This window comes from Lacerta agilis, chromosome 2 (assembly GCF_009819535.1).
Source record: "Lacerta agilis isolate rLacAgi1 chromosome 2, rLacAgi1.pri, whole genome shotgun sequence".
NCBI classification, from domain to species: Eukaryota; Metazoa; Chordata; class Lepidosauria; order Squamata; family Lacertidae; genus Lacerta; species Lacerta agilis.
In genome coordinates this window covers 86025306-86047579 of record NC_046313.1, presented here as the reverse complement: position 1 = coordinate 86047579, position 22274 = coordinate 86025306, and the positions used below count along the sequence as shown (strand labels likewise).

The window sequence follows — 22274 nt, the reverse complement described above, 5'->3', positions numbered from 1 at the left end:
GCTAGACCATCCTGAGGGCACCACGAACAAGGCTCCTCTAATTACTCATTCACTTTGAATTTCAGGTGCATTTTCACCTAAAGCGATTCACAGCAACTGATCCTCACAACAAACTGGTGGATGCTAGCAATTACACCAGGCAATATAAAGTTGTATATAGCCACTTGCCCATGGCTAAGAGCAATTACTATCAGTCAAAAAGACAGGAGAGGGTTTTAAACAATAATAAAAATAGAAAGAGGTGGCACTCCCTTCCTCCTTTTCCAGGCTACAGGTGCATCCCAAGAGGTGGCAAAAAATAATAATGGTTTGTTGGCTAGTAACCTTTCTGGACTTATTTGCAAGGCAAAACTATTTTCTGCTCTTAATGCAATTTCATTCATTGCTCCTACTTACTGTGGAAATAATGAAAATGGTTTTTAATCTTTTATTTTTATGTTGTGAACCACCCTGAGATCTACAAGTGAAGGGCAGTGATTTAGTAAATAAAAACAAACAATGCTGTTGTAACTCACATTAAATGACACTATGGAAATATCACAAATACTGCTTTGACAGAAAGAGTTCTTTACTTAAAAATCACTGATTTCGCAACAAGCTTCACACCGGCCAATTTCATTGTCCAGATCTTTAATGCTGGTAGTGCTGTACCCATCAAAAACAATAGTGACATTTCCATCTGTGACTGATGTCAAATGTGATTCTGATACACTCATTTGTGGGAGGGAAAGCATTACAATTAGCAGAAGAGGGGGGATGAGACATTCACTGCTGATATCACAGATATCCTGGTCCTTCCCATGTATCTTGGAAATGATGCAGGTCACAACATCCTCAAAATATCCATCTTACTGCTCCTGAAAATGCTATGAGTGGTTGTGCTTCAATCAGCTCTATTCTTGGAAGGTACGTATATCCCATCTCTATTCCATCTCCTTGCCAAAAAACAAACAAACTATATTGCCCAAAAACAAAACAAAAATGTCCTCAAGGATTAGCTTGAGGACAGATCAAGTGCAAAATACTGCCATCTGTATATGATGAAAATCTAGACTGATGCTGTGAATTGCCGCTTGTGCAGATATGTGTGATACAGAGAACACTTGGAGATAACCTAACCAAGTCCAAAGACATGGGGATATTAACTTTTGCATGAGGAAAAGTTTGCTCGGTGGTTTGCAAACACTACAGTGGAAGAACCTGCACAAATATGTCAGCAATTATTAGTGAGGAAAGGGTGAATAAGCAGCAGTAACGCATATGCTCATTCATTTAAACTGGTTCAATTGCTTCGCAGTATTCTTTCGAAGGCCTTTATGGATGGCTTTCAATAGAGCTCAACAACAGAAAATTATCACCTTTCCCTTCTTGCGTGACTAGATATTGGTAAGTGCTGAATACACAACAAAGAGGCATCTAATTAGAATGGTACTTTTTTGAATAGATGACATTAAGGCAATCTTAGACTTTTCTCTTCTGCTGTAATGGGGAAGAAACACACAAACACACACACACAGAGAGAGAGAGAGCGCCGCTGCGTGGGTTGTTGATTTTCTTATAGTTCCTGCTGCTAAAAGGACTGATGTAACTAGACTGTATTTTTACTGAAATATTTCAGAGGAGCTTCACCTACACAGCCCACATAGCAGTGTTATCAATTTATCAAGAGAAGCATGTCCATCCTGCTCAGCTAAAATGCTCCAATGCACAGGTCTAAAATCTCTGCTGAATTTCCCTCCTGAGCTTCTCTGCTTTATGAGCAGCAGATCTCTTGTCAAAGACATCAATTTAACCAGGATATTACTGAAGGGAATATATGTGTGTGTTACATACAAATTCTACTCTCTGTTAGCAGAGTATTCAGGGTACTTATGATGACTGCATTCATGTCATCATCTTCCGGTATTCTGTGAAAGCAGTGCTTCTCCTTTTGGATATCCCTAATCCTCTCATTAAAGAGTTTAAAAAATGAGACAGCAGCTCAGTTTAGAAGATTATCTGTACTGGGCATAACCTTCATGTTCCATCAGAACACATTATGTACCAAAAAGTGTGGGGAAATACATCATTTAAAGGGCTCATAGGGAGACAAAACATAACTGTTTAAAAGTGATTGTAGTGTTGAAGAATACTGACTCGATATTTGGTTTGTTCCAAGGCCAAAACTATTTATTTGGCTTGTGAGACTAAAATCTTTGAAATGAAGAAAAACTGGGATAAATAGGACACTCATTCCTTTTAAAAACTTAAGAAGTCTGAACCGCAAAGCATAGGATGTAATAAAACTTCAGAAACAGTCTTTAAAGTTCAGATTTGTCAACAAAAAAAAAGTGACTGCTCCAAAAAATCCACTAAGAATCTCTGAGATGGTGGAGGGCTCTGGTGAAAGAGGAGATAATAATTTGATTAATGACAATGTTGATAATAAATGATATAGCAGCCCTCAGCAACTTACTTAAAAGGCACTTTTGAAGACTTCGCAGGATAACTGTATTTTGTATGCAAGCACAATACACATACTCTGCCTTCTCAGAAATCCATCCAAACAGGCCATCCACGGAGACTCTGAATGCCAAACCATCCATAAGCAGAATGCCAAGCAGATGGACAGGCTACATTGTTTGCTGCTTATTCCAAAAATGGGAAAATGAAATGTTTTCCCAACACTATTTGACAAACAGCATTAAAAAACAACAGTCCAACAATAAGGATGCAACCCTTCTTTCCTGTGACAATCTACTGCTAACAAACAAACAAGCACACACGCTTGTGCTAGTCATACACCTGTAGAAATCTTTAAGAGAATTATGCAGAAGAGTATTTGACAATACAACTGACAAATAATAAATTCTACTGGAACCCAGGGATGACACAGGAAACAATTCCGCCTATATCAGAGCAAGAAATATTAAATATCTGCATTGTGCCTCTTTTTTCCCCTAGTGAAACTAATGCCAGCTCGCTCTCTCTTTCCCCCCCCAAGGGGATGGATTGTTCGAGAAAATGGCATGTGGGAAATGCTTAAACACATCTTCACTGCTGCCACCACTTGGATCAAAATCAAACCCCACACCCTACCGAAGATAACTGCTTCTAAGTTTTAACAAACAATTATTAACACATTTGGGAGATCAGGTTTGGATTTTCCATGTCACGTCTGTTCTGGCCCTAAGACAGTACAGTGGTACCTCGGTTTAAGAACTTAATTCATTCTGAAGGTCCGTTCTTAAGCTGAAACTGTTCTTAACCTGAAGCACCACTTTAGATAATGGGGCCTCCCGCTGCCGCTGCGCCGCCAGAACACAATTTTTGTTCTTATCCTGAAGCAAGTTCTTAACTGAAGCGTTATTTCTGGGTTAGCAGAGTTTGTAACCTGAAGCGTATGTAACCTGAGGTACCATTGTAATTGTCTATGGTCTGTTGTTATTACTGCTACATCACCCTTCAAGAAGCTTAAGGCAGTGTGCAGGAATGTCACCCTCTTTGAATATTACAACCCACCCTCCGTTTCTCCATCCTAAGCTGGCACTCTCTCTACTACCCCACATTGCATCCTGATTGAATGCTCCTAAAGACATTGCCCACACTTCCTTAGTTTTGGTCTCATTAACCTAATGGTTTAAAAATAGGGCTGGGAAACCTGCAAATTTCGCATGGCTTCAAAGAGTTTAAGCACCAGCTACAATTAGCTACATTGGCTATGTATCTTAAATCTTTAAGCTAAGGGGGGAAAAACATTTGCACAAACTGTAGCGTGACATTTGCTGTTTTCAGAAACATTATAAACAAAACATGGATTAGCTGTGGCTCTCTAGCAGCCTGTCTCGTTCCAAGCTGAACCTTCTGCATACCCAAGCCTAAAAATTTATTACAGCACATTCTGCCAAAATATCTTATTTACATAACAGAAAAATAAAATAAAAATAAACCCTTCGTGTTTTCAAGTACCAGTGCTACTATTGCCAAGTGATCTGAAGAAAATAAAAAATGAGCTTCTTATGAGATACTAAGTCAGCCTTCCTGGTCTAAGGGCATGCATTCCAGAGAATTTAATTCTAGGCAAATGGAAGAAAGAGAGGATTGCATGATACAGAATGTAGGGGGTGGACCAGAGAAGACAATACTGAGACATACCCTGTGGGTCTATCTAAGCCAGTATTCTCTGCTCTGCCTTCATAAATGTTCTACAGGGCCTCAGGCAGAAGATTTCCCCATCAAACATGGCATCTGATCCTAGTTTTAACTAGAGATGCCACAGAATGTTGTTTTCTACACGCAAAGCATGCACTCCAATGCTTAGCTATGTCCCCTCTGCCAAATTCAGTAGCTTCATATATGCTCAGATGTGCAATTTTCATTCAGAACCATTACACATGCAACTCAAAAAATGGCCTGTGCCCTTGTTTTGATTTCAGCAAGAAGCTGAATGCTTAAAAGGGGTATTTACAAGGCAACTTGCCAGTTTCAGCCTGCCAGGACACCGCAGAGACAAGATTACGGTTTGTGGAAGGTTTTAAACCCCCAGCACCATAATGAACCTACTGCAGAATCAATGCCCCGAAGAACCCAAGAACACGCATAAATTGCGAAATGAACTCAACACTGTAGGGAAGAAATGGTTCAGTGCCACTGCTTTACTTGAAATTTTTATAGTAAAAAAGGTCTTTCCAACCTTCAGAGGTCATTCAGCTTTCACATACAAAGATGGTTTTGTGATGCAAAGATCCAATTAAGCTTTTGAGGTCAAACTAATCTAGCTGACATCTATCTTATAGTAAAGAACTGTAGCATCTTATATTTTAACCTAAAGTAGTGCGAGAACCAACATTGTGCAAGAAGACTTTCATTCACCCAAGAGGACTTCTCTTTCTTCTCCTTCCCTCTGCAGCCCCACTGCCCCATCCTGCATCTGCTGTGGAGGATCCCCCAACCCTCCAGAGCAGATTGGGGTGGGTGGCTGGCTGGCTGTATGTATGTATGGGAGAAAAGAATGAATGGAGGCCCTGTTGCATGAGCAGAAGACCATCCTGCTATTGGCCGGACACCACTGGATGTCACTCAAAATAACTAGCTTCAGTTCTCTATAACTTTCTCCTTGGTGAAGATGTTAATGGACCCATTTGGCACCTGTGCTGCTAACAATGACCAGTCATTTGTGGTGGTTTCATTCTATTTAAAAGTGTTTTACTTTCCAGAGCAGTGAATGATGAAGTTAATGGGATGAGGGCAAAACCTCTTTAAGTGCACCGCTGAAGTTCTAATAACCATCACTTTTTTGTTGGTATGAATAAATGTTGACTAGCCAAGGTTCCTATGCAAGCTGGCGCAAAATCTATACAATGAGAAGGCAGGTTAACTGGGAGGTCAATGGAGCCATCCACCAAGCACTCCTCCATACAGTTTCATTCCTTTCAAATTGCGATGAGCAGGCGGTTAAAGCTTTACTTGATGAATTATACCCACAAAGATCAACAACTGCTATAGTAAGTGAGGCTCTATTCTAAATCTAAATTTGTTTCCAGTTTTCAAGCCTGATTCACAAAGAACTTTCTATGACCTAGACATGAACCCTATTTGCAGCCTTCCCTAAGGTATTAAAAAGATCCCCTCTCACAGATCAATTTAATACAGATCAATTTAATACACTTCAAAACAGTCTTTAGTTAACCCGGATAATAACTACTGTTTCATTGAATTCTTGATCAGCAAATTAGTTAGTAGATAGATATGTAATATGTAATTTCACTTGTTAGTAGATAGATATGTAATTTCTTCATTAACTGAAAATAAAACTACAACTTCAAAGCTACAATAACTACAACTTCAAATAGCACTATTTGAAGTTGTAGTTATGAATGTGCAGGTCATTGTTGAAAATTATTTATTGAAAATCTATTTATTGAAAATTTATTTATTGAAAATTTTATTTTCAGTTAATGAAGAAATTACATATCTATCTAGTAACGAGGGTTGAACTAATTTGCTGATGAAGAATTCAATGAAACAGTAGTTATTATTTGGAAACACTGTTCAGAGTTGGACATCAGAATTGGACATTTGCTGATTACAAAGCTTCACAGCTTGTTCTCCACCGGGTAAAGTCTGGCATCGTGATTCATTTAAGGACTTTCAGAGACTTCAGTTTCTTAATTTTGATGTTTTGAATCTTTCCATAAAGTTTTTCATATTGTATATTGTTTCTGGTCATCCTGTTGCTTTTGATATTGTTGACTCACATTTTGCAACACAGGTGTTTGTTGTTTACTCCGTGTGATATGGCCAGAGACAGAGGGCAGCACTCTCCTGGCCATATCAGGAGGAGACACGAACCTTCTCTTACTGCAGCTCCCCTTTCCAAGGTTTCTCCTGTTTCAAAAATCACCATTCACCATCCGCTTTAGGGGGAGAAAAAGGTCGGTGAATGGGGAAGGAATTGAAATAATGTTGGGTAATAACTGTGTCGCAGGGGAAGCTTTTGCAAATATACATTTCAGACAGCTGAGATTTTATGCAGTATGTATCTGCACTTTACCCCACCATAAGATTTTTCTTTCCTGTTCTAATTAACAGGGGAGGGGTGTCACTTATATACTGTAGACAGCAATCATAGTCCAACAAAAATCTTGTCCACCTTTGAAACACATGGTCAGAAAACTCCTCAAAAGCAGGCAAAGTCCCCCCCCCCCCCGCCCATTCCCCCCTGCTTTATTCCTCAGTCGCCTACTTGGTACAAACCAAACCTAAGGCATCTGTTATTTTCAACCGTAACATCCCTTCCAAAGAGCTGAAAAGGAGGAGAGGGACCTATCCTGGCAAGACAGCTGCAATGAAGAGAGTCAAGCTGCCAAATTTAAGACACTAGTGAAATTCAATGGCCAAATTCGTAAGGGGGGAAAGATTCAAGCATAATAATGTTATAATAAATAAGGGAGCAATGTATGTCATTGTTCCACTGTTCCCATTCACTTCAACTTTAAACTGGGAAAACATTAAAGCATTAATACAGCTTAGAATCAGTCTGCATTCAAAGTTTGCAAATTCTAATAATGAACTTCCTGTTCCCAGGCTAAAACAACACAAACCTACAACATTTACTCAGACAAAAACACCACTGAGTTTAATGGGAGTTGCACCCAGACAAGCCTGTATAAGATAGGATACTTCAGTTTGCAGCCTCTATTATCCACTGGTTTTCATAGTTCTCAGATTAAAAAAAGGATCAAAATACATTTCAAATGTGTATTTAAATGGGATTTTTATTGCAGATTTTAAAAACAAGAAGATTAATATGGATGTGTGACGCATTATGGGTGAAAATATGTGTCTCTGTCTAGAGCAGTGGTTCCCAACCTTTTATCTGGCCATGCCCCACCTAAGCATCTCTAAAATCCTGGCTCCCCCCCCCCCCCCGCGACGTATAATTCTTATTATTCAAAAGTGAATTCCTACTTCACGTGGAGGAAGCCTAAAAGGCCATTAACTGTTAATAACTCATTCTCGAATTACCACCCTTAAAATTCAAATTGCCCCCCTGTGGGGCATGTGCCCCCAAGTTGGGAACCACAGGTCTAGAGCTTGTACTCAAAGCCACTTTCAACCATTATTTCACTTTAACTATTGAAGACTCAATCTTCTTTCCCCAATATGAATTCATGTATGTATGAGCATCCTTACAAAGTCAGTGCTCATCCAGAAAAGCAAATAGATTACTCTGATGTATTCTCACCTTGGACGACAACAAAATAGTCATTCTAACCCATCCTAATTGAAAGCATCCATGAATGCCTCAATGAAATGAATGGAAGATATGCACAAGCACTGCTTGGTAACTTAGGTCTACCTAGCAGCTTCTCCCAAGTAGTACGGCAACAACTGGAAGCCCAAGAACTTCTCTTGGAAATTAGCACTCAGACTAATTCTACAATGGTTCTGGTATGTCCTTGGTATTGACACAGCTGATGTGCCCTGCATATGAGTAGTGTAGAAATCAGATGCACTCAGACACACGTTGTATCCAAGGATGAAAGCGAACCAGTGGACATGCCCAAAATACCCAGCAAACATGGCATTAACAATGGGAAATGCATTCTTCACCCTTGTATAGCCCAAATATTTTGGAATTAAATCTAAAGCTTTTTAAAAACAGTTTGACAAGACACATTTTATAGTCTCGTACAAAAGTTAACAGTACAGCTGCAGTTAGCGCAAACGTAGATCAGAAAGGAAATGAACACTTGTAACTCAAAGCACCTGCTCATAAAGGGCAGAAAAATTCAGCAAGGGATTTCGTCTGGAAGAAGATGGCTTTGAAGCATTCATCTGGGTGAATGCAATGACAAAGAATCCTGTCTGTGATCTGCTGAAAAATGCTGGCGGTGCTAAGGATAATCAAACTGGCCCAAGAGCCAATCGCCTTCCTGACATCACAGGCTGAATATAAAAGAGCGGCAACTTCCCATTCACCTAGAGCACAACTAGTCGTGCTGATTTCCAAAAAGGTTAAGAAACAGGGAATGACAGTCTCACTTTACAAGGGGTCAGGCCAGACTCTCACAAAGTGAGACAAGCCAAAATCTGCAACTCCAGTACCAGGAGAAAAGGGGAAGAAGGTTTGATCCTTGCGCCCTCCCTAAGTTCTGCCATTTGCTTTATCTCCATGCTTGCTTGATGCAAGCGGAGAACTAAAATGACCTTCCATGTCTCCCACCCTCTCTGGCTCTGAGCTGGAAGGTGTGGTCTTAAGGGCACATCAGCTTATCTCTGTGCCTGTTGGTCAGTTGGAGTGGAGCTCTGAATGGCTGGGAAGAGCAGAGACAGAGAAGGCTAGCATGCCTCCACTGCCCCTCAGTGGCCCTGAGGTGGAGGATGACAGAAGTTTGCTGATTTGTCCATGACACAGTACAAGATACAGCATGAGATATGGATCAAGGCTTCTCCCCCTGGTGCAAGTGTATGCCCCGATTATCAGAAATGTTTGCTTGCCCATCCAGAATCCGTCAGTCCCTGGTTAGATAACTGGTGATCAACTGCTAGATGGAGTCCTATTCCACACTGATTTTGTCTGGAAAAGGTCAAATTACCAAGAATTCATCTACAAGGCAGTGAAGACAGCAATTTTCTATATGGTAGCATTTGCTCAGCATGTCACAGTGCAGAATAGAGATTCTGAATACTTCAGAAAGAAAGTGGTGCCTGCATCACACCTTTTTTGTACTGCCACTGTTGGTCCACAATTGCTTAGTCATCCGACCTCACCATCTATTCATAGCGAACACCCTGTCAAGACCCTCTTACTATCCATCATCTGTGGATGCATTTGGTAACAGTATGGCTCTACCCAAAGAGCAAGAGAACAATGATGAAAATAAATATCTAAAAATGCACAAAAACAATTTGCATTCTTCTCCCTCCTTTTGGGGGTGAGGGGAAAGATTAAGCAATATATTTGCAGCACAAATTGCTTTCTTCCTGGTCATTTGATAAAAATTGAAAATGTATGAATTAATTCTATTAGAGACAGCCAGCCAGTTGCATAAACCAAACAACCACAATTTTTCTGTTTCTTTTTTTGTGCCCATCAATAAAAGCTTGTTTTAAGAAATCTCAGTGATAGGTTTCTACTACTAGAACACAAGTAAGACCAGAAAAGCTGAAGTGGAGGTGAGGGGAGCACAGGAAGAGCAAACATGACATCTGAGCATAGACCAATGTATTTTGGATACTTTGCACTTATAAATCTGTTTGTACATACACACACATAAACAAGAACACCTCAAAATAAATTATCTTTGGTTTTTTTGGGGGGAGCACTAAAATGCTTAATAAATTTTAATCCATTGAAACCATAGTGTTATATGTGTAGTATGAGGTGTGAGGCTCATGAAACACAGCACTGAAAGTTCATTGACGCGAGTCTTCGTGCTCTTGTTGAGTATCATCTTCGCTGGTGTAATTGCCAGAGCTGTGAATCAGGCAAAGCCTTTTCTCCTTCTCCCTCAAGAGACCAGACGTGCTCAAGCAGCCATTCCAGAGTTTAGCAAGCCTCCTGCTATCTGAGCAAACTGTCAGCTAGCTGACAAGCAAAGTGGGATGCGTCTATGAAAATCTGGTCTCCAGAAAAGTATCTGCCAGCTTCACGACTGCCATTTCCAGAAGTGAGAACCAATGCTTCAGCGGTCTTAAATGTGTTCTCCGGGAAACCTTTTCTCATTAGCCTTTTCTACCACAGCTCTTTCCTTCTCATTCCTTCTCACTTAAGACATTCTATGGTCTCCCAACATCAGAAGTTGGGTCTAGTTGGTGTAGCAAGCCAATGCTGATTCAATGTGCTGTTTCCAAGCATGGTTTATGTTCCCTGGCCAAAATAATTCACAATCTGCTTGATTAAGAATGTAAGGCGAGCCTGCTGATTCAGGCCAATGGCACATGTAGTCCAGCAACCTGTTCTCATAGTGGCTGAGCAGATGCCTGTTGGAAGCCTGCAAGCTGGCCATGAGCGCAACAGCACTCTGCCCATCTGTGATGCTCAGCAACTGATACTCAGAGGCATAATGCTCCTGACAGTGGAGGTGGAGCATAGCCATCATGGCTAGCAGCCACTGGTTGCCTTATCCTCATGAATTTGTCCAATTCTTTTAAAACCATCCAAATTTTGGTAGTCATCACTGGCTCCTGTGGGAGCAAGTTCCATAGTTTAACTATGCACTGTATGAAGAAATACTTTCTGTTATCTGCTCTGAATCTTCCTACGTACATTCAGCTTCATTGGATGAGTTCTGTGTCATTTGGTGTCAAATATCAAGAACAATAAAATGTGACACATGCAAATATTTTTCAGTTACTAGAACCACCTGCAATTTGTAAGACTTTAGGTGAAAAAACAATACCGTATTTTCCGGCGTATAAAGACGACTGGACGTATAAGACGACCCCCAAGTTTTCCAGTTAAAATATAGAGTTTGAGATATACTCGACCACAGATTCTCCACCCGGCGTATAAGATGACCCCCGACTTTTGAGAAGATTTTCCTGGATTAAAAAGTAGTCATACGCCAGAATATAATTATGACACAATCCTTCCCAACAGACCCAATGTTGGTTCCTTTTTGAACAATGCACTTCTTTCACTCCTCACTATATGTAGTAATTAGTTCTAGGACTGTGAATTTCACTCTCAGAAATTTGCTTCCCTGTAAATTGGAGTGCCCATGTACTATAACAGTGAAAACTGTGTCAGACAATGACCTGGGAGACTAGGGTTTGAATCGTCACCCAGCCATGAAGATCACTGGGTAACCTTGGGCCAATCACTGTCTCTCAGCCTAACCTACCTTACAGGGGTTTTTATTAGGATAAAATGGAGAGGAGAGAACCATATACACCTTGAGCTCCTTGGAGGAAAAGGAGGTCTATAAATGCAAAAAAATGAATGAATAATCCCTTCATTGTTACCTATTCCACGGGCCTACATTAGTCTTTCCAACCTTGAGTACCCTGATGTTGCTGAACTACAGCTGCCATCATCCCTGTTGATCATGCTGGCTAAGGAAGCTGGGAGTTGAATACAACAACATCCCCCTCCTGAGGGACTTGCCTCTAGATCCTTGTATTCTAAGAATCCTTGTATCAAAGGAAAGGATAGGAAAGTCATTCATTGAGGATTTGGGCACAAACTGCTATTAGTCAGGTTCGATGTCCCTAAAGTCCCATATGGCTGCAGAATGTATGAACCTATATAGGAAGTGAAGCAAATTACTGGTCAGGGAACAAAATGCATGGGGACGAGCAACTCATCCATAGAAGGCCAGAGCAAATGTACAGTATTCTAGCTTCTCGCTGCTCTCATTAAAAACCTGATCAGTTTCATTTGTGATGCAGTACTTTCATTCACCTGTCATGCTACAGTGAAGACTGACGTGCATACAATTTTTTCCAAATGTTCCATTCGCATAATGCTGCTACATTTCACATTACACTAGTTAATACTAGTGTTTTGACATTTATAAAGCATCGACTGGGAGCCAAAAGAGGAATTGCCGGACTATCCAGCGTATAAAAATTAAATAAAGAATAAACCAGGTAGGATCAAAATTATTCCCAAAATCAAAGTTTAAAAATAATTAAGAGCAGCCTGTTAAATATATCCTAACTCAATTTAATGAGGCAAGCTTTCCTAACTAGTTCAACATCCTGCTCCACTCCCAAAGGACATTTAGTTACTAAACATGATGGGGAACAGACACACAGCAGTCCTACATTGGGTCGATCAAGGGTATACCTGAAAGTACAGTGGTGAGGTTACGAACTTAATTCGTTCCGGAGGTCCATTCTTAACCTGAAACTGTTCTTAGCCTGAGGTACCACTTTAGCTAATGGGGCCTCCCGCTGCCGCCGCACCGCTGCCACGTAATTTCCGTTCTCATCCTGGGGCAAAGTTCTTAACCCAAGGTACTACTTCCGGATTAGCGGAGTTTGTAACCCAAAGTGTTTGTAATCTGAAGCGTTTGTAACCCAAGGTACCACTGTACTTGAACTCTAAACTAGGGTCATAGTCAACATTATATTAAGCATAATTTGATACGTATACAAATCTAATGATTCCTTAAGACTTCTTATTGGACAAACTATGAGGTTGCTAGCTAACAGTTCTGCTTCATTGACTACGCAAAAATAATTTGACTTTGTGTCGACCACAGCAAACTATGGCAAGTTCTTAAAGAAATGGGAGTGCCGGATCACCTCATTTGTCTCCTGAGAAATCTCTATGTGGGACAAGAAGCTACAGTTAGAACTGGATATGGAACAACTGATTGGTTCAAAATTGGGAAAGGAGTACGACAAGGCTGTATATTGTCTCCCTGCTTATTTAACTTATATTCAGAATTCATCATGCGAAAGGCTGGATTGGATGAATCCCAAACCGGAATTAAGATTGCCGGAAGAAATACCAACAACCTCACATATGCTGATGACACAACCTTGATGGCAGAAAGTGAGGAGGAATTAAAGAACCTTTTAATGAGGGTGAAAGAGGAAAGCGCAAAATATGGTCTGAAGCTCAACATCAAAAAACTAAGATCATGGCCACTAGTCCCACCACCTCCTGGCAAATAGAAGGGGAAGAAATGGAGGCAGTAGGAGATTTTACTTTCTTGGGCTCCATGATCACTGCAGATGGTGACAGCAGTCATGAAATTAAAAGACGCCTGCTTCTTGGGAGGAAAGCAATGACAAACCTAGACAGCATCTTAAAAAGCAGAGACATCACCTTGCCGACAAAGGTCCATATAGTTAAAGCTATGGTTTTCTCAGTAGTAATGTATGGAGGTGAGAGCTGGACCATAAGGAAGACTGATCGCCGAAGAATTGATGCTTTTGAATTATGGTGCTGGAGGAGACTCTTGAGAGTCCCATGGACTGCAAAAAGATCAAACTTATCCATCCTTAAAGAAATCAGCCCTGAGTGCACACTGGAAGGACAGATCCTGAAGTTGAGGCTCCAGTACTTGGCCACCTCATGAGAAGAGAAGACTCCCTGGAAAAGACCCTGATGCTGGGAAGATGGAGGGCACAAGGAGAAAGGGACGACAGAGGATGAGATGGTTGGACAGTGTTCTCGAAGCTACTAACATGAGTCTGACCAAACTGCAGGAGCCAGTGAAAGATAGGCGTGCCTGGTGTGCTCTGGTCCATGGGGTCACGAAGAGTCGGACACGACTGAACGACTGAACAACAGCAAAGCTAACAGTTAAAATAAAAAAGTATTGGTTCAGTTCAGACAAAATGTGAAACTGTGGCTTGGCATTAAGTGAACCCCTACCACGCTGCAGCTCCCATGCTCTGATTCAATTACATACTCTCTCTTTAGCATAAACCATAGTTTTTTCCAGTATATCAAATCCTACAAACTATGGTTTCTGTTTCTCCTCAAAACTAGGGTTGCAAGCTAACTTCAAACTACAAATTGTGATCCTATTTGCAGGACAAATTTGCAGGAAAGATGTAACTAACTGAACCAGAGTATGCCTTCATGTTGACACCAAAGCTATTATGCCAAATGTGGGAGGAAGAGTGGAGAATTTTGCTTCCTAGTCATAGCTCCTTGCAATCCCATAATGCACTGCTCTCCTTTTCTCTTCTTTTCTTGGGCACACTAGTATAGGTAAACAATGATGGGGAAAGGGGAGAAAATGAGTATTTTAATACCAGTTCCATTTGTAATTTGTTCATTTCCCAAGACATAATTCCCTTTAAAAAATGCAAATGAAATAATCGCTTTACTTACGATAATCTCTGTGAATTTCATCTATTTCTTTCTCGGTCTGTTTTTTTGTAAATGTCATACTCTGCAACAGTAGCACAAACATTACTTTTTAATGAAGGATGAAGGATATAAAGCCACACACCAAAAAATAATCAATACAAAGGGAAGTTTTTATATTCTCCTCACACAACCCTCCCCTCCCCTGACAGCTGTAGTTTAGCACTCTTTCTAAACACTCTCGCTTGCATTTAACATGTGCTAGTCTACCTAAAAGGAGATCCTTTTCTCTACAGGGTCAAATTCAAGGTGCTAGCACTACTGCATAAAGCTTTAAACAGCTTGGGACCCAAGTACCTCAAAGAGCACCTTCCCCAAAACCAACCATCTCAGATCCTATAATTGGCAGGTGAGGCCTTGTTGGTGGTGCCATCACTAGGGGATGCCCAGTTGGTGCTGACTCATGATGGGGTCTTTTCAGTGCTGGTTCCCCAATTGTGGTTGGCCCTCCCTACTGAGGCGTGCCAGTCTCCATCATTATTAACTACATCTCATAGATGTGTAGAGTTGGAAGGGATCCCAAGGATCATTTAGTACAGTCCTCTGCAATGCAGGGGGTACACGTATGGTACATCCTCAGCTGTGGTTTGAAAAGCTCATTGTGGGATTTTTATCACATGGTGTGACACATGCTCATTTCTTGTCACTAAGCCTCAGTCAAAGTTTATCAACTTACGCCTCTTCTAGGTTTACTGGATTCCAGTTGTGTTCGAGTCTTCTCATTTTTCTCCAGCTCTCCTACAATTTCAGCAACTGTGGAAATAAACGATTGCCATGAACAGAAGCCTAACATCACGGGAGAGCCTCTTATATCAAAGCACAAAATATTCTTTGTAAGAACTGAAACATGCTAGTCTGAAGTGAAAACACATTTTCACCTATAATGAAGCTTTTTCTAGGAGACGGGGAGTATGAGAGAATGGAGGAAGATGCGGTTCATCTGCTTGTGAAAAGCAAGACCTGAATAGGGGAATAAAGACTGCATCCTTGCTGAAAGGGGTAGGAAACATCAGTAACCACATGCTAGCTGCCAGAAGGATCTCAGAATTAGGAAAGATTTCTCATGCCATTCTGAGCAAGATCTAAGAGGCTTCTCATGAAATCCTTGACTGTATCTGAGTATTAGACAGTATTTTCAAAAGCAGCAATATTTTCCTGATAAAGGAGATCCCAGAGTGAAAGAGAAAGATAAATGAAAGAGGGAAAAGGCAAGTGGTTCTTTGTGACTGGCTGCAGTAACTGCCCCTGATTCTGCAATAGTAGCCCATCTCCTGCCCAACAAACACAGCTTGTTTTCTGCTCCTTGTGTTTCCTCCCCCAGAATCTATCCACCCCACAGCTATAAGCAACGAAGACAAATCAAGGACTAGAAGACCTGAACAGAAGACAGTGCTAAGAGAGTTTTGAATGTCACTACAACAAGGTCCATAGATCTCCAAGTGACTGTTACATCTCAACTCCCAACTGCTGCTGCTGCTACTATTATTATCATCATTGACCCCAAGTTTATACTCTAGTAATCAAAAATACGTTAAAGTTGCAAAAGATGGTAGACTTGCAGGTCCAATTGTGAACAACCAATGAGTTTGGCAAGGTTGTAGCCTGGCTCCCACCCTATTCAAACCTTTTTTATCCGAACTTCCATCTTATCTTCAAAATGTAACCACTCTTATTCCTTATTTAAATAATATTCCAGTTTTCATACTACTTTATGCAGACGACGCTGTGATTATTACACTCTTCCCTGGGTTAAAAAAAATTACTTAAGAGTTTCTCAAATTTTTGTTCTCTCAATAATCTCAAAATTAATTATGATAAGACAAAAATCATGCAATTTACTAAGAGGGGGAACCCAAAAAATTGGATTTTTTTCTCTCCCGTAGGAAATAGATATATCCCAGCTGTATTGCAAGTGATTGATATGAAAATTTGTGCTCAACTTTTATATGGTATCCCAGTGTGGATTTTAGGTGATCTTAAGAGGTTGGATGAATTTCATGCATCCCTTCTCAGGTCATTACTAGGACTTGCGAACTTAGTAAGATACAAATCAATATGTTGTGAGTTGGGAATACAGTACTTCCCTTATCAGTAAGAGCATGGTTGGGAACCTTGAAATATTGGATCTTCCTTCATTACAGACCCCTATCTGCTACCTCTTTCTTTTACGATCTTTTAAGTGATAATGTAATTTATAATCTGTCTGTGATTTGTAGAAGAAAGTTGAGTTCCATAGGGTTTAACTTAATTGGCCTCAAAAATTCTGACCCTAAATATATTTGGGCAATTATTAGGAAGAAGCTTTTAGAAAATAGTGTTCTCTCTATTCTTGATGTCGCTAAGTACAGCACTTGCTTCCCCCTTTTTTTAAATCTCCCTTTGTGCAGAGATTTCCAAAAGGGATATATTACAAATCTTAAGAACCACGAATCCTGTAGATTGTTTATGCTAACTAGATTTAACATGTTTCCCTCCATGATGGCAAGAGGAAGGTACTTAGCTCTCCCAAAATCTGAACATTTCTGTAAATGCAGTAAGAATGAACTTGATACATTGGACCATACAGTGGTGCCCCGCTAGACGAATGCCTCGCTAGACGAAAAACTCGCTAGACAAAGGCACTCGTCTAGCGGAAGGCTGCCCCGCAAGACAAATCTGTCTATGGGGCTGCCTCGCAAGACGAAAAAAAAAGTTTTTTTCGTCTAGCGAAAACCGCAGTTTGCATTGCCGCTTCGCTAGACGAAAAACCCGCTAGACGAAAATACTCGCAGAACGAATTATTTTCGTATAGCGGGGCACCACTGTATCTTCTTCTCTTGTAATTTTAGCACTAATGCTAGAAGTCAATTATTAAATTCTTTACAAATGGAAAGGCCTACCTCTACGTTTCCAACTATTCAAATACTATTATCGGATAGTAATGATAAAATCACTTTAATAGTGGCTGAATTTTTAAACTCAATCCATGCAGAAAGATTAAGCCATCACAAAGAGGATTAGGGGATCTTAATTAAATAGTAATGTGGAATTGATATATTGCTATATCATTTATACCAATTGATGTTTTAACTAAGGTTTGTTATAAGAAGTTTTAAGTTATTTTTTATGGATTAGTAGTGAATTTTAGTGCTAAAGAATTAATTAATACAAGCCTTACTTTGTTAGGTTTATATCTTATATATTTTATACACAATGTCTGTTCTGAAACCGTCTTGTCTGTTATGTATCTGAAGAAGTGTGCATGCACACGAAAGCTCATACCAAGAACAAACAGTTGGTCTCTAAGGTGCTACTGGAAGGAATTTTTTTATTTTGTTTTGACTATGGCAGACTAACACGGCTACCTACCTGTAACAATGCCTAATAAAGGTTATTGAATTGAATTGTTATTATGGATTGACCCATCTAGAGATACCATCACATAGAAGGGCGTTCACTCTGGCCAGGTTCCATGTTCTACCATCAGCAGTTCTATATGGGAAGTATAGACAAGTCCCATTAAAAGACAGACTCTGTCCATGCAATTCCGGAGAAATAGAGACCACCGCCCATGTTTTCTATCATTGCTCCCTTTACAGAGACCTCCGGAAAGAATCTACCCTAAAGGTATTTGACAAGTTACCTGGACGATCAGAAGAATTGCTAACTAAATGGCTCCTGTCAGACTCTAATCCAAAGGTCACCGCTATGGTGGCAAGATTTTGTGCCAACGTTATCAAAATTCAGTGTGCCTACACAGGAGGCACTTAAACCAACTCTTGACCAGAGCCAGACACACTCTGATTTAACTTATAGTGTTTAGTAAATAATTAATATAAATCTAAGGATCAAAGGATGACTGATCCCTTTTAGATAAGTTATTTTAGTTTATTTTAGTTATTTTAGTTTATTCCAAAAAAATTAAATATTGATGATGTAATGCAATTTACTGTGCTGGTCAGTGACCGTAATAAAGAATACTACTACTACTACTACTATTATAGGATTGTGCAGGAATGACCTAAAAAGCAGAGTTAGAGAGTTCTTATTTCTTTCTCTCTCTTTGGGGAACATCTTTGGTATAAGACAGCTTGTGGAATTCCTAAGCAGCTTCCTCTACTCACCACCTATGTGAAAAATAGGGCTATGAGCATTGATAGCATTATGCTGTCATTACTAGCAGGCAAACATTTTTTCTTCAGAAGAAGAAGAGTTGGATTTGATATCCCGCTTTATCACTACCCGAAGGAGTCTCAAAGCGGCTAACATTCTCCTTGCCCTTCCTTCCCCACAACAAACACTGTGTGCGATGAGTGAGGCTGAGAGACTTCAGAGAAGTGTGACTAGCCCAAGGTCACCCACCAGCTGCATGTGGAGGAGCGGAGATGCAAACCCGGTTCACCAGATTACGAGTCTACCACTCTTAACCACTACACCACACAGAGCTAACAGAGCTGAAGCCATATAAAAATAAATGTATACATGTGCCTGAACAACATATGTAAGTGGATAATGATTGAGTTTTCATGCATCAATATTTTCTACTATTCAACAGAACAGAACATCTCTAATTAGAACTGAAATAAAAATTGATGACAGGGGGCGGAGAAGTCAGCATGCCCCGGTGAATATTGTGTAGGGTTAGAGATTAAGAGCCTAGACTCTGAATCCCTGAGTTGTAATCAAACTCCCAAGACAACAACTTTGGGCAAATCACTCTCCATTTTGGAGCCCTTTTTTGTGAAACAGAAATATAATTGACCTATTTTACAGACCTGTCAGATCAAATGAACCAAGCATGGGAAACATGGGAAACAGTGGTCCTCGGTAGCATTCTTGCCTGTTAGTGCCACCAATAATTATTTTATTGTTGTTTTTTATTTCTGGTCTTTGAAATCCAAATGGCTGGCAAAAACAAAATAGCAGGACAATTTACAGCATTCTATAAAATGAGTGTTTTCTGGCATCACAAATGGGTTGTATTTTTGTTTGCAATCAACATGTTTGTTGATTTTAAGACTTTATCTCTGCGTTGATATCATTAATTTAGAGCCTATGGATTTTTCCCACGGGAAAACAAAACTTGAACCTTACTTCCATCAGGAATCCGATACCTTCTTAAAGAAACTGCTCCATAAATAGATATCTAAGAAATAAGCCCAACATGACTCAACAGTTAGAAAACCTCTCCTGATTTGTAGAAAAATCCAGACTGGATTGAGCAGTTTAGGGAGTGTGATAGGGAACATTTGGGCCTACAGATGTTGTTGGATTCCAACACTCACCAGCCTTGGCCAACATGGCTAAAGGTCAGAGGTGGTTGGAGCTATAATGCAACATCTGGAGGACCACAGTTTTGCCATTCCTAGACTAGAGTCAGAAACCCAGTTGCTTCTAATGTAAATCACAATAGCTTGAGTTGGAGGCAACATAAAAATATGGTTTAATGCTATGTGGATAAGCTCACACATGCCTACCTCCAATCTCTTCCTCTAGTGTGGCTGCCAGAAAACTGGAAGTTTTTGCTTCAATTTTCAATTAACCCCAGTTAAGAGGTTTGTTTGTGGCTAATCTTAACTATGGTTTCAGGCAATTGAGCAAAACCGCCATCTGAAATTGGTTTGTTTCCCCAAACCGTAATTATTACCCCATGGAAACCTGTGACCAAAATGTACCAGGCAAGTAAATGTAGGTGACTAAGAGAGAACATGGTATGATTATGTATGATTTGGAAAAACCAAATTCTGAGCCATATTGCATGTCACGCTTCTCGTCGTTTTACTCGCGTCATTTTAAAAATGTTGCTGGAAGATGAAACTTTGGGAAATTATATTTTAAATGACCTGCAGCATGTTAACTATATAAGAAAATGAAAAATGGGTCTGTGGTTTTACATTTTCATTGAGTTACATCCAGGTTTGAAGGCATCATGCCTCTGAATGCCAGTTGCTGGGGAACATGAGCCTGTGGGCAGACACTGCACTTATGTCCTGTTTGTGGACTTCCTACCGGCATCTGATTGGCCACAGTGCGAAACAGAATACTGAACGAGAAGAATCCTTGATGTGATCCAGCAGGGTTTCTCTAATGTTAACCACCATCATTCATTTTTTTCTGGGGTGGGTGGGGTGGGGGGGACTACCATTTCTCTAGTTCTTGCAACAACAAAAGTCAAATCAAAACACTCAGAACAGACTACGACTACTGGAAGCAGGGCAAGCACGTTTTAAGAGGTCTGCTGTCACCTTGTCTTCCCCTAGACAAATATATGTGCCCTCAAGTTGTATTTTCAAATTGTAAGTCCAGAGGTCATTTTGACCTTTAGCGGAAAAGATTTCCTAGCTTTCTGTTAAAATAGGACAAGCAGAACTGAATTAGAGATTCCTCTCCTAAGTTCTGTTCAGAGATTTTTTTTTACTTTTAAAGTGTGTTATGCAACTATGTGAGAGTCAACATCACCATCATCATTATTTAGATTTCATACATTTTACTGGGTGGGTTACAACAATTACACTCAAGAAAATGGGGGGAGGGGGGTTCCCCTCAAAATGTATATATCAGATGTGAAAGGCCAGGGGAAAGAGGTGAGTATGTGTATTATACCTTGGGTTTTATAATACACACGGGTCTCACATGAGGTTTGGGTACCAATTACTTGTGTTTGAATAAGTGAATTTTTGTATAGCGAGTGTTTGGATAGAGTTGATTGGCTAGAAGCAAACAATTTGCAGCTAAAATAACGCAAGGCGGAATGGGATGACCACATGCATTGCCACCACCACCCTGGATGAACAAGGACAAACACCAACAATAGTTAAGTCTCTACGGCTGAATTCACTCTATAAACACACAAATAAGCTATTTGAAGTCGCATCCATGTGCAGTATGTGTGGCTGTGCAGTGTGTGTGGAGGCCATAGAAATTAACTACCATCATACCACTGAGAATATTTCTGCCAGGGTTACAGGGGAATCCCAACGCCATGTGGAAAGCAACCACTGGACACAAATAGCTACCTTGCGCTGAGCTGACCTCATGCCAATGAAAATTCAAATGGCCTTTCAGCAGAGCGGCTGTTTCGTGCGAAGAGAGTCCAAGACCAAATATGTCCAAAGAGAAATCTGGAATAGGCATGCTTGAATGTTATGTTCTCAAATAAATAAAATGGTAGGTAAACAAGCTGTCAGAAAGCGGCATACTTTATGAAAATGTTGGCAGTTTTCAAGGAAAACCATTATCTGAAATCCAGCTTCCTACCTGATTTGGGGTTTAAAGAATCACACTCTGAATTATACATGTGCACAAACTCCTGGTGCCTTTTAATAAGCTGTTGTTTCGTTCCCTGAGTGGACAGTCCAAGTTCTTTCAGCCTTCTTCTCAGATCACGATCAGATAGTAAACTGTACACCACTTTAGACAGTAGCTTTCTTTTCTGTCCAGAGCTGAAATAATTTTTAAAAATGGGAGGGAATCAATAAAGCTTTTACGGTCAGGCACTTCAACAAATGTATGTGTTTTTCCCTACATTATATTTTTTCAAAAAGGAAAAAGGGGGGGGGACTCACACACAAATGCACTGCAATAAAAGATCAAATACATTAGAGGACTTTCAGGTCAGTCTAGATGTGTGGTGGTGGGTAACAGCATTCCTTGTAGTTTTCTTAAGCATCTCCACTTTTCATCCCTCCCAATCAAGTATAGCATTCCTTTCCCAAAACCTATTATTATTATTATTATTATTATTATTATTATTATTATTAAATACTGTTATAACCTGCTTTAGCTCTGAGGAATATGAAATGCAGAATATGAAATGCCAAGAGCTGAACACTTTGGGTCTCTCTTTCTGATTATATTTTACAATTATATAAAGTATAATTTTTTAATATAAATTGTCAATATAATGCGTTAATATAACCAAATTCATTTCGAGTGCCAGTTAATGGAACTTGTTATTAATTATTATTTCAAGTTT

At 40.0% G+C, this 22274-nt stretch overlaps 1 protein-coding gene across 1 annotated transcript in view; it reads right to left on the bottom strand.

The window, feature by feature from the left end:
* RAD18 (RAD18 E3 ubiquitin protein ligase) overlaps nucleotides 1-22274 on the bottom strand; it is a 114895-nt gene that overhangs the window by 59441 nt on the left and 33180 nt on the right. Inside the window, exons 7-9 of the mRNA XM_033141153.1 lie at nucleotides 21557-21741; nucleotides 14997-15073; nucleotides 14285-14345 (exon numbers count right to left, since the gene is read on the bottom strand). Coding sequence (XP_032997044.1) covers nucleotides 14285-14345; nucleotides 14997-15073; nucleotides 21557-21741 — 323 coding nt within the window. The remainder of the gene's footprint in view (nucleotides 1-14284; nucleotides 14346-14996; nucleotides 15074-21556; nucleotides 21742-22274) is intronic.